This window comes from Juglans microcarpa x Juglans regia, chromosome 2S (assembly GCF_004785595.1).
Source record: "Juglans microcarpa x Juglans regia isolate MS1-56 chromosome 2S, Jm3101_v1.0, whole genome shotgun sequence".
Taxonomy (NCBI): domain Eukaryota; kingdom Viridiplantae; phylum Streptophyta; class Magnoliopsida; order Fagales; family Juglandaceae; genus Juglans; species Juglans microcarpa x Juglans regia.
In genome coordinates, this window is record NC_054597.1 from 32733232 (window position 1) to 32746908 (window position 13677).

Sequence of the window (13677 nt, forward strand, 5' to 3'; positions counted from 1 at the left end):
TATGTTAATTAATATTTCGATTTTATGTTCTTGATCTAATTGTTTCATCCTTGAAATATATACTAATATTGATCATAGATTAATTGTGCTTATATATCAGAAACAATGGTACTTTAGAAATTCGATCGGAGGCAAAATAAAAATAAATAAAACAAAATAAAATGAATGCATATATATAACATAATTAAATCACCAAATTAACAGAAAGAAGATTTTCAAAATGTACAATAACGCGTTTGTGCCACTACCATATATAGGTGCATGCATCGGCCGCCCGCGGGAGGGTCTATTCATTTCCGAGAAATTAATATGTGTGTGTATATATATATATATATATATATATAATATATGCAGCCACTATATATGTTAAAATGTTATAATGCTACTTGATACAGTCGTAAAGTACGCAAACGTCATACAATCGTTTTGAAAATTAAGAGTATAGTCTACTATTAAAAAATTAATTTTTTTTTTCATATGTATCCCATAGTTACTCACTTTTTCAAAAAGGCTACGAGACACTTACGCATTTCATTATTGTAAATATTATTTCTCATTTTATTTATATATATTTATAAAATATATAAGAGATGCGCGCAGTGACGGCTGTCACAGAAAATGCCTTCCCTTTCTCTGGGAGAAAGCGTGAGGTTCCAGTGCCTTTGTTCTATCAAAGGTTAAAGTCTCACCTTCTGTGAGCCTGTGTAAGTTTTCTTTTTTCTGTTACTAGTCTTTGGGTGGTGAGACGTAATGGAGGCTGACGATTTGGCATTACGATGGGAGAGGTTGCACCTTTCCAAAGAAGAGAACGCCTGTTTCCATTTCAAGTAGGAGGACACAAACAGAGAGGAAAAACGGGACAAATATTGTATAGTGGGGAAGGCTCTGACCGAGAAGGGAGTTAATAGCAAAGGTTTTAGGATTACAATATCTCAAATATGGAGGTTAGAAGGGTGGGTGACCTTTAAGGAGCTTGGTGAACAATGCTTTTTGATCGAGTTTCAAAAGATAGAAGACAAAGTAAGGGTCCTGAATGGACGTCCATGGTTCTTTGACAGACATCTCCTCACCACGATGGAGGTGGATGACAAGGTATCCATAGATGCATTGCAGTTTCGCTTTGAACTTTTCTAGATACAACTCCACAACCTTCCACTATCAGTCATGACAGAAGGTTTTGGAGAGCAGTTTTGTAGAGTCCATAGGCCCTGTCATTAGAGTTATGTAGAGGGAAATGGTCGTGCATGGGGGAGGTGTCTTAGAGTAAGGGTGGCTGTGGACCTCAACAAACCATTGTTACGAGGGAAATGGTTAAAGCTAGACGACAAGCAGCACTGGGTTTCTCTTAAATACGAGAGATTGCAAAATTTTTGTTTTCATTGTGGTGTTCTTAATCACAAAGGAAAAAGGTGTTTGAGATCACGTACTGCTCAACAAGGAGATACACAGCCCTCAACTCAGTTTGGTCCATGGCTTCGAGGACAACCCAGAAATACAAACATCTTTGATACCCGTAGATATGGTGGTTCTAAGGGCGGAAACAACCAACAGAGGGGTCAGCAAGGTGGAGAGGGCATTTTGGTCCAAGAAGTTTCACTGCACAATGTACTAGAGGTCTATCTGGAAAAGGTGGCAAAGAAAAAGGAGAAGGTGACAGGGGAAAATAAGGAAGGAGGATTTCGTGCAGGCCCATATCAGCCATCAACAGAGGGCAAAGCAGGAGTGGGAACTTCTAATGATCCATGCCTCGGGAACATGTTTAGAAGCCAGGAGGTAAGTCAACCCTCTTACCATGCATAGGCTACCTTTGTACAGGAGGGTGATAGGTGTTTAGAATCCTCTGTCCTCCAAGAAAACCATGGTCCTCACGTGGGGATGGATGCTGCAGCCAACCTAATATCAGGGACTTATAGCCCTCATGGACCTACGAGGGAAATAGTTTTTGAAATGGGAACGTGGGAAACCACTAAAGGCAGTATGGTAGCACCTACTGTTGAGGTTCGTGGTTTAAAAAAAATGATAAAAAAAAAGGGTGGTTCTGGATAATTTACATGGCAAAGATATTACCATGGCATCGGTTAATGTTAATGGTATGAGTACATTGAGGAAATGGAAAAGGAAAGCTCGTGAGTGTGTAACTAACACAGAAGGTAAGGGTAACTCGATCTTGGTTGACATCTCAAACTGTACTGCGAGGAACAAATATGCGAGGGGTTGTAAAAGGAGTTTACCTTTACAGGAATCTATCGCAGAGAAGACAAAGAGATGCTATGACACCAAAGGAATTCACATGGCTAAGGCAGAGGCTGGTTCCCAGCCCTACCATCATCAATGAGCATCTTGGTGTGGAAATGCCAAGGGATTTGGAACTCTCGGACAGTTAATGTCCTTAGGAACTTAACTAAGGAAAAGTACCCCAACTTAGTTTTCCTAGTGGAAACTAAATGCAAAAGGAATAGAATGGACGTAGTAAGGAGATGTTTGCAGATGGATGGGTGTTTTTCAGTGGATTGTGTGGGGCTTAGTGGGGGAATTGCTCTCCTTTGGAAAGAGGATTGGAGTGTTAAAGTCATCAACTATACAAGATGGCACATTAGTGCTTCAATCTAGGAGGAAGGAAGTGGACCAACATGGCAATTCACAGGTTTCTATGGACATCCTGACACAGGGTAGAGAAGCAGTAGTTGGCAATTGTTAAAGATGCTCAAACCAACTAGTTCTATAGCTTGGTTATGCGCTGGGGATTTTAATGAGATCCTCCACCAAAGTGACAAGATAGGTGGAGCCAGTAGACCGTACAAATAGATTTAGGAGTTTAGACAAGCTGTGGAATGTTGTGATCTCAATGACATACAATCACATGGGTAGGAGTTTACTTGGTCGAATAATAGAAATGACAGGGACTTTACAAAAGAAAAAATTGATAGAGCTCTTGGAAACAAGGAATGGAATGATCTCTATATCCATGGTGTATGCAATGTTCTCCCTGCCATTAAGTCTGATCATTCTCCCTTATCAATTAGTTTACATAACACCAATCATGGGAGGAAGAAACGAAGATGGTGCTTTAGATATGAGATGGCCTGGGAACTGAAGGAAGAATGCCAGCAGGTGGTGAGTGAGGCATGGCAGAAAACTTATACAACAGATTGTAAGGCCAAATTACTAAGGGCCAAGCTTGAGCTATGCCAAAAGGATCTTTTGATTTGGCGGCAGACGCTTGAGCAACAAGAAGATATGGTTATCACAAAGGGGAAACAAAGTATTGGCCACTTTTAAAACACTGGTACAGGTGAGCACTTAGCAACTATGAAACATATTCAAGAGAAGGTGGTATCCTCCATAACAGCAAATGATATCAAGTGGAAGCAAAGAGTGAAGCAACACTAGCTCAAGCATGGGGACAGGAACACTCAATATTTTCACATGCAGGCGAGCCAGAGAAGGAAGATCAATGCAGTCAAAAGCATGGAGGATTCTCAAGGAAGATATGTCACTAAACAGTCAGAAACTGGAGAGGTCTTCACAGGTTTTTTCTCCACTTTATTTTCTACTTCCCACCCTTCATCTGTTGAGCACTGTTTGCATGCAATGGACACTAAACTAGAGATGGACATGAAGGTTTGGCTTTTAAATCCTTTCACAAGGGAAGACATCACACTAGCTGTATTTCAAATGAATCCTTTAGGGTCGCCAAGTCCTGATGGGTTCCCTGCTCAGTTCTATCAAAAACACTGGGAGGTAGTTGGTGAACAAGTGTGCAGTTATCCTCTTAACTTTCTTAATCGTGGTGGCTCACTCAAGGATGTTAATGATACATTTATTTCTCTTATCCCCAATGTTCAAAGCCCCAAAAAAGTAGCTAATTATAGGCCTATCAGTCTCTATAATGTATTATACAAGATTGTGTCTAAAACCATTGCAAATAGACTGAAAAATATACTGCCCTAGATCATTGCCCCCAACCAGAGTGCATTTGTACCTGGAAGGCTCATATCTGATAACACCCTGGTAGCCTATGAGATTCTACACTCTATGAACTCTAGAATGAAAGGCCAAAAAGGTTTTATGGCCCTTAAATTGGACATGAGCAAGGCCTATGCTAGGGTTGAGTGGAAATTCATTGAAGCCATCATGATCAAGCTAGACTTTCCTGTACACTGGATCCATATCATCCAGGCTTGCCTCAATTCTCTATCTTACTCTATTCTTGTAAATGGAGAACCTCAACAGCTAGGACTGTTCATCCGAGTTCCGACCCTAGAATCCGAGTATACCCAGACCGGAACCAGAGTTTCAAATTCGAGCCGAAACCCGGACTGGGTTAGCCCGGGTCGGAACCCGGAACCCTTTTTTTTTTTTTTTTTTAAGTTTGAATATTTTGATATCCAATTTCAATCCAATCCAACATTAGTAATTTTTCCATAAAAATGAAGTAATGATTGGAAGTACCTTTAGGTACTTGAGCTGGCTACAGTAAACGAGTCTAAGAGAGAAAGCTGAAGCACGAGCCACCTATTAAGGAAATAAAATCCAAAAAGAGAGAAAGCTAGATTAACAAACTGAGAGAAGCTAGATTACCAAAGCAAGGGTGCTGGTTCCAGAATAAGGTCCAGGAGACGGCGCCATCAGAAGTTTCTTCTTCTTCGGATCTATGCGTGCAAGCGAGAGAAAACAGAACAAGACCACTGTTGGATTTAATTAAAAAAAAAAAAGGTTCCGGGTTGTAAACTCGGGTTCTGGATTTACAACCCGGTACTCGGACAGGGTTAACCCAGGTATTGCAACCCGGGTTTCGGCCCGGATTTGTTCCGGACCGGAACTCGGAGTTGGAATCCGGTCTTCTAGGTTTCGGACCAGGCCAGGAAAAAATTCGATCCGGATGAACAGTCCTTCAACAGCATTTTTTGCCTTCTAGGGACCTAAGACAAGGGGACCCCTTGTCCCCTTATTTATTTATCTTATGTGTAGAAGCTCTCACTTCTCTTCTAAATCAAGCTGAGGCATGTGGCAACTTAACTCCTGTTTCAATTGGTAAAGGCCCAATCACAGTGAATCACCTTTTCTTTGCTGATGACAGCCTCTTATTCTGTCAAGCAAGGCATCTGGAAATCAAATGTGTGCTTAATATCCTTGAGCTATACGAGAAAGGATCAGGACAGGTACTAAACAAGGACAAATCTGCCATTTTCTTTAGTAAGAACACTGCCCAAGTAACTCAACAACAGATCTTGCAACTAGCAGGTGTCCAATCCACTTCTAGTTTTGAATGATACCTGGGCTTACCTGCTTTGGTGGGTAGGAAAACGATTGCCTCATTCCATTCCCTAATTGACAGAACCTGGACTAGAGTTACTAATTGGAGGACTAAGTTTCTCTCTGCAGCAGGAAAGGAGATTTTGCTCAAGGCAGTCCTCCAAGCCATCCCCACCTATGTAATGGGAATGTTTCTGCTACCAGCATCTATTACCAGGAAGTTGAATTAGATTCTTAGGAAGTTTTGGTGGGGATTCAATGAAGACTCCTCCAAAATTCAGTGGGTTAATTGGAAGCAACTCGGTGGCAGCAAGGAAATAGGAGGGCTTGGGTTTAGAGATCTCAGATGCATTAATTTTGCTTTACTCTCAAAGCAGGGATGGAGGATCCTTCAAAATCCAACATCCCTAGTGGCATAAATATTAAAGCAAAAGTATTTTAACAAAGGTGATTTGCTTGAAGCAAAGTTGGGGGCAGGGCCTTCCTTTGCATGGAGAGGCATACATGCTGGCTTAACACTATTAAAGAAAGGTCTCCTACGGAGGGTTGGAAATGGCCAAAAGATAAACATTTGGCAAGACAGATGACTACCTTCATTACCTGCCCAAAAGATCTTGACTCCTCGAGAAGCAGATTGCTGGTGTGACAAAGTTAGTGATATCATTGACCCTCAACTGAAGCAATTGCAGGAATCTCTCCTCTTTGAACTTTTTACTCATCAGGAAATAAAGGGCATCAAAGCTATTCCCATCAGTTTAGGGGGGAGAGAAGACAAATTAATATGGTCGTTTACTCCTAATAACATATACACAGTCAAAAGTAGATACCATCTCAGCAAAGAAATGGAAAGAGAGCAAGAAGGGGAATCACCAGGCAGAAAAAGGGACTGCCAAGTGTGGAGGACAATTTGGAAACTGAATGTACCTCTTGCCACCAAGGTGTTTATATGGAGAGCATGTAGTGAGGCCCTCTCCACTCTGGCTAATCTGAAAAGGAGAAAGGTAGTAGAGGACGACCTCTGTCTAATATGCAACCAAGAACCTGAGACATCTGGCCATGCTTTATGGGGATGTATTGGTGCTAAAGACGTGTGGTGTCAAGGTCCAAAGAAAGTGCAGAAACTATCTCTCCAAAGTGATTTGATTTTCAATGTTTGGGCAGGCCTGGTTGGCACTCTTGATCCAGTGGAGCTAGATGAGGTTGCAGTCACAATGAGGGTGATATGTCTAGAAGAAATGACTGTTTGCATGGGAAAGGTTTTAAACACCCACAGGAAGTCACAGATCAGGTCAGGACAGAACTTTTCTCTCATAAGGAGGCCCTCAAACAGGAAACTGGTCTTAATTCAAAGCCTCTGGCAAAGGCTCATAGATGGACAAAATCTACAGTAGGGATTCTAAAAGTCAATTGGGATGCAGCTGTGTAATCGAGGGAAGAGAGAATTGGCATAGGTGTACTCATCAGAGACCATCAAGGTCTTGTGATAGGCGCCCTTCGTGCTAACAGAATCTTAAGAGGCAATGCTTTTGATGCGGAAGCCTATGGGCTCCTTATGGCAACTGTCTTTTGCAAGGATCTTGGATTAAGGTAGTTCTGCCTGGAGGGGGACTCAAAACAGGTAGTGGACATACTGAACCAAGATAGTTCCAATTGGAGCATGGGTGGATGTCTCATAAAAGATGCCAAAACTATTCTAAATTCGGCTGCTGATTGGTCCGTTTCACACGTATATCGTGAGGCTAATATGGCAGCTCACATGTTAGCAAAGGCTACACTCGATTGCATTGAAGATGTTTATGATATTGAGATATGTCCAACCTATATTCTTCCTTTGGTTACTAAGGATATGAGTTAATCTGATTCCTTTACTTTGTACTATCAAGTTTCATGTAAGTGTTTGATGTTGATTAATGAGATCAGGTTTATTATCACAAAAACAAAAATGTAATTGAATTAATTACGTAAGCGGTAGATCTAGGCAATATTACACCCACATGCACCATATATTATATATATATATATATATACACACACACACACACACAAACGCCTTTATCTCATTTTCCTCATCCATTTTCATAAAACCTAATAAAAAAACAATATTTGTCAAAACAATTTTTTGAAATGTTTTCAAGAAATTATGTATATATTCACAGGACAAAATTCCTCCCGAAAAATTACTATATTGGAATATGAGTCTTTGTTCTTTTTTCCAGCGTCAGGAATCAGAACTATTTCCACAACAAAATAGATCGTATAGTGTGATGTTTAATTCTAGATCAAATTAATTGTCCGGTAATATAACATTAATCAACTGCTTGTTTCCTGCACTACAACATAATTGCTTTTTAGTGACAGTTGGAAAATTGTGCAGTCCCCAAACCGTCACTAAAAAGTATTTTCTGTGACGGTTTTTGGTAACCGTCACTAAAGACAGATGAGTTTTTTTTTTTTACGTTCGAACGTCACATCTACGTTTGAACACTGTGGCTACCTAGTGTGAACATGAAATGTTTGGGCGCCAACGTTCGAACGTTAGTAAGTAACGTTCGAACATTAATTATAAATTTAAATTAAATATGACACTAATTTAAAAATGATGTGGTTTTTATAGTGCATAATTTATGAACAAGTCTAAAAAATTGTAATATATATTTATACACACAATTTGTAAAATGTAATTATATATTTATATGTATAAATATATTTATGTTTATATATATTTGAAGTGAAGTCATTTAGTATTAAAGTTGAAAAATCAAACATTAAAAAAGATTGAGAATTGAAATTAAAAAACAATAGATATATTAAATAATATTGTTTCTTACATATATTAAAAGCAAAATACAAAATATGATAGTATTTCGTAAACAACACTCGGCCAAAAGCATTGTTCACGAAATTCATACTTCGTATCTTCTCAGTCAAGCTATCAACCTTCTCGTGGGGATACTTACACGATGGACTATCTCGGCAACAGACTCCTCTACAACCATGATCTGTCGATCGATATGTGTAGTCAACTGTGAGATCACCCCATCAACCCAAGCAGGTAGCGCATCTCCTGTAGATATAATCGTTAGCTGCTTACTACTACTCCCCACACCGAGCCCGGACTACGTCGGAGGAGCTAGATCCGCTACAGGGGTGGCTGACGTTGAGGATACCCCTTCACCTGTCCAGTGCTACGTCGATACGTGCTCATGTCGAAGGGGCTCATCTGATCTATGACCCCCTCCTCCGGCTGGAGTGGCACTCTCCAAGCAAGTAATAGCAGGCTAATGATGACACCGTATGGGAGGTTGTTCATGGAGTCGATGCTCTCCTCGTAACAGATCCTCTCAAAGATGCACAATGGCAAATCGATGGGATCTCCACATGCCACTAGTATAAAAAACTATGCCCAAGTCTGAGTAAATGTGGTCTTATGTGCCACAAGATCTAGGTTTGTTGCAACAATAAGCTGCAACATACGGAAGAAAGGTAGCAGATGTATTTGGTTAAAGGTGTTCTTCTTCTTGATCTAGTGCGGTCTCTCTCAGTGAGGATGTAGAAATCCTCGTCTCGGTCATCATCCTGAGCCTCACAGTCAATAGCCTCAGCCTCTGATTGGCCTGCATCTCTGGCAATAGCTACTGGCCCAATTGGGCCAGTAGATGATACATAAGTGCCTACATCTGCATAGAGTGTGTCGTGTGCAGATGTAGATGTGCGAATGACAGCTGTGTTGCCAGTCTGAGAATCAGTTGTAGTCGATGTCTCAACTACTCGACGAATCCCGAGGAGCTTGGCGATCACATCCAATGAAATCTCAAACGACACACCGCGTACAATCATGGTGTGAGAGGATGCATCCTGAGACATAGAGCACATCCCATATAGAACTCCTAAACCATTGAGGGGTATACCTTCCCCTCAATGTGCAGATATTTCCCCAGCCTTTACTGATGAACACATCTCTGCTCCCATCTGAGCTCGTCGAACTCATAGATCAGGACCTCTTGCTCCACCATAACAGTTAGCCCCAATCCGAGCAGTGTCCTCAATGGCTCCTTCCCTCCCCTGTTTCCTCGTATGCAAAGGATAAGCCATATCCTAAAAATAGAAAAGAAAAACAAATTATGAGTACTATTGATGCATCTTTCATATTACTTTTAAAATGTTCTACATTAACGTTCAAACATAATATAATATACACGTTTGAACGTTAAGGGCATAACGGATAAGAATTTTGAAATGTATTGTATTCGAGTGATCCCTTCCAGTTCGACTGTATGGTTTTTACGTTTGAACGTTAATAATTTACATTCCAACATATGTTTTTTACGTTCAAACGTATGATTTTAGTTCGAACGTATGTTTTTTTAAGTTCGAACATATGTTTTTTTACGTTCGAACGAAAATTATTGACTTCTGCAACGTGGAAGCCAAACGGAAGATAAATTAAAAAGTTGTACGTTCGAACATTAACATTAGACGTTCAAACTGTCAAAACGTTCGAGCATTCTCTCGAAATGTTCGAACGTAGTTCCAGAATGTACGACCCTTGGGTGCACAAACGAGTTACGATTTAATTGATAGAAAGTTGGGTAAAGTTCAGTAGTATGTGCTAAATAATTGCCAGGAGATTCATGACCATCTTAGGTATGTCGTTGCATGCTTCGAATAATTCTAGTTTCTTGAAGTTTAACTATAACTGTTATGCTTAAAATATACTTCTTTTGCACTTATATACAGTGAGCACATGGACAACGTAGAATGAAAGGCGTGGAGAATATAGAGGCAAAACACGAGGAAGAATTTTTCGGATGGTTTGAACAACGTGTATGAACTAAAATTATATATATGTTACCTTTTGAAACATTTAACTCTAGGTAACTTTTAATAAATATATACTATTTCAATTGTTAGATTTTGGAATAACGTGCTCGTGATCTCGGATCAATTTCTCCTTAATTGTATGCATTGGTCTGTGGTCCCTCAAGTAGAGCACTTCGATACACTGCATGCACGGTTTAAGGTTATAGATTCCATACTCTAGATCGTGAACGTAATAGAAAGACTCAGAACTCTGGTTTGTTGGTCGAAGGGAGTCATAGAACTGATGATATTGACTATTATGGTGTCATACGTGATATTATCGGATTGAAATATCTGGGTAAATTTGTAACATATGTCTTTAACTATGATTGGTGGGATCTAGGCGATGGTCGGGTTTCGATACATAAGGATAATCAATTTACAAGTGTCAATACTGCATCTAAATGGTACGAAGATGATCCATTCGTAGTGGCTTGTCAAGCTACCCAACTCTATTACTTAATTGATCTAATGAAAAGCGCTAATAAAGATAGTTGAGAGATAACTTGGGGAGTCGTACAAAAATTTATCCTTCGAAATAAATATGAAGCAAGAACTAGTGCAGATTACGAGAATAGTAGAGATGAACATGACACTCCGATTGTAGAGGCATACCAGGAACATGGAGAGGGTATTAACTTGTTTGTTGACCTCGGTACACTCGAGTTGCTCCCCTTCTATAGAGATGACGTCCCACCCTCCATCTCAACCCGTTCATATTAAACAATCATTCAATTAAAGTATGTTGGGAGGAAGAAGAAGAAGAAGAGTTAGAAGAAGAAGACGAATCGGAATCCAAGGAGGTGGAGGTGGAGGTGGATAAGGAGGACGAAGAAAAGGTTGATGATGAAGAAGAAGCTGTTATTGAGGGAGATTCTGAAACAAGCATGGAAAATACATCCGAAGATGAAGAATAAAAGTACTAAATATTTTATTCATATAGGTGGCTATAAAATATTTTACTTTTCATAATTTCTTCTAATTAATTTTCTTTGATATAATTAATCATTTTCAAGGATGTCGCCAAAACGATAACGACGAAATGAGCCTCCGTCAAGTCCAAGTCCCGAACCCATTGAGGACTCCTCACCTGAGGAATCCGCTCTTGAAGATCACGTTAACACGCAAGATAACAACAGCCAGTCGACACCTATCGGTAAGGAAATATTGTCATTGATAATTAATTATATAATTAACATTTTTGACTCAATAACTATATAACTATAATTATACTATTATTATATAGTTGATGCATCTGCACGTCGTGGAAGTGACTATACACGTGGCATCTCTCTTGAGAAAAATATAAGGTACGAAAAATTCAAGATCACCATTCCTAATAATTCCACTGGAGGAGTGGATTATAATGCAGCAACGCTTTCCTCATATATTGGCACAGTAGTTCGAGCTTATGCTCCATTTTATGTACGCTCATGGCGAGATGTTCTGAATGAGATTAAGGAGTACATTCGAAGTCTTGTGTTGGTGAGTTTACTTTGAGAGTACATTTTTTTCACCTAGATTAGTATATCATATTTTTGACCTAATTCACTTATTAGGATGAATTCGACCTCGATTTTGGTTGTAGTGAGCATTTGAGAACTATGAATAAGTTGATGGCTACACTATTCCGACGTCACAAGGGACGATGTCATGACCACTTCAAGAAGTTTGAGACATTGGAAGAGGTTGCGCAGTCCCCTTTGCAGCAGATGAAGTTAGATAATTGGAGAAAGTGTTGTGATCTTTTCGCATATCCAGATTATCAGGTATTTTACATTTATATCCTTTAATTATTTACATTCATATTCGTTCTATATATTATATGTATATATATTACAATTAACATTCTTAATTAATTTTGTAGCACTTGAGTTCCACAAATACACAAAATAGATCCGCTCTGACAGTCCACCATCGTATCTGTTTAAGGTCATTCCACCGTCTTGCTGGAAAGGTAATTAAAAAATTATGTAATTCATTTATTTTTATGATATTCTTTTATTTTAAGTACTAACATTATCTCTTTAAAATTACTAATGTCGCCTTATTAGAAACGTGATGATCCTGAAAACTTTTTCCTCATTCATGTTTATGTTGCTGCTCACACTAATGAAGGTAGTGATTGGATGGATCCTGCCGCTGCAGATAATTATGTAAGCAGTATTAATTTTGTTAAATAATTATGCAACATGTGAATAATTTATTTTTTATTTGTATTTCTTTTAATACATTACCTATTGTGTGTTTTCTTTCAAATTGCAGGAAAAAATTATAGAGATTTAGTCACCATCTGGGAAATCATCTCCTAGTGACATAGACATATTCACGCAAGTGCTTGGGCCGCAATCTAGTATAGGAAGAGGTTTGGAATGATCTTTCAAGCATAGATGTTCATCCTCCTCAACCTCATCGACTTCACGCATTAATAATCTTATCAAAGATTTAGAAGCTGCACGACGGGAGAATGAGTATATGAGGTCGAGACAGCAAGAGTTAGAGTCTCTCTTGGAGTGACAGTCTCATTTAGAGATGTGTTTGCATCACCAACAGAGAGATTAGGATAAAAGAATACATAGTAAAGTCCAAGAGCAAGTGCAGCGGGAGATGATTATGCAAATAGAGCATATTATATCGTTGCAACAGAATCGCGGTGGGCGAGAAAAGAAGAAGAAATGGATTTTGTCAATTTTATCAATGTATAAAACTAATTTTAATATCTAATTTTGAAATTTTATAAGACATTGTTAGTTGTTAATTGATGGTGTATAATATGATACAATTGGTATGGTTTTTAATTTTACAAAATTAGTATTTCTGATTTGTACGTTCAAATGTAAATTAAAAACGTTCAAGCATTGGTATTTGAACCAACGTTTGAACGTGAATACACAAAATTATATTGTAACATTCGAACGTAGGCCTCAACGTTCGAACGTACTCACCCTCAAATGACCAAAACGTTCAAATGATTAAACGATTAACGTTCGAACAAACCTCCAAACGTACCACTTGCATTCGAATGCTCATAACGTACGAACGTTAAACCCATTATGTTTAAACATTGGGCCATTAATGTTTGAACAGAAATTTGAACGTTTATTGCACTTAACGTTCGGGCGCATAAACATTCGAACGTAAATATGATACGTTCAAACCAGAATCACCGAACGTCAACTTCTGTCATTCAAACGCCAATCGGTCGGATTGCCGTTCGAACATTAAATTGGATGTCCGAACGTTACTTTCTGTGACAAATCTCAACCGTCACAAAAAAGGGAACGTTTGAACTTTAAGGCATTTTATTTTATGAATTTATTTTTATTTTTTATTTTTATATCTATAACACTTCTAAAAAACAAATTCTCGAAGTTTTCATTGAGCTTTGCGATAATATTCATTAATATTCATCACTTGAAAGCTGGGAATTATAATAATTCCATATAATACCGTGCCAAAATGTCTTGGCACAATTGGCATGCTTTATATATAGGAATGGATCGCATATTAGGAAGAAGTGTTGTTTATTATTCTCTTATTTATCATTCTCTTATATCTTTT

The 13677-nt window shown here is 38.8% G+C and overlaps 1 protein-coding gene across 1 annotated transcript; it reads right to left on the reverse strand.

The window, feature by feature from the left end:
* Positions 1-4372: 4372 nt before the first annotated feature.
* Positions 4373-4822, reverse strand: LOC121252517. The gene is made up of 2 exons (XM_041152211.1): positions 4582-4822; positions 4373-4515 (listed from the first exon to the last, which is right to left on the reverse strand). The coding sequence occupies exons 1-2, from the start codon at positions 4627-4629 to the stop codon at positions 4411-4413; spliced, it is 153 nt and encodes a 50-aa protein (XP_041008145.1). The 5' UTR covers positions 4630-4822; the 3' UTR covers positions 4373-4410.
* Positions 4823-13677: the final 8855 nt, after the last annotated feature.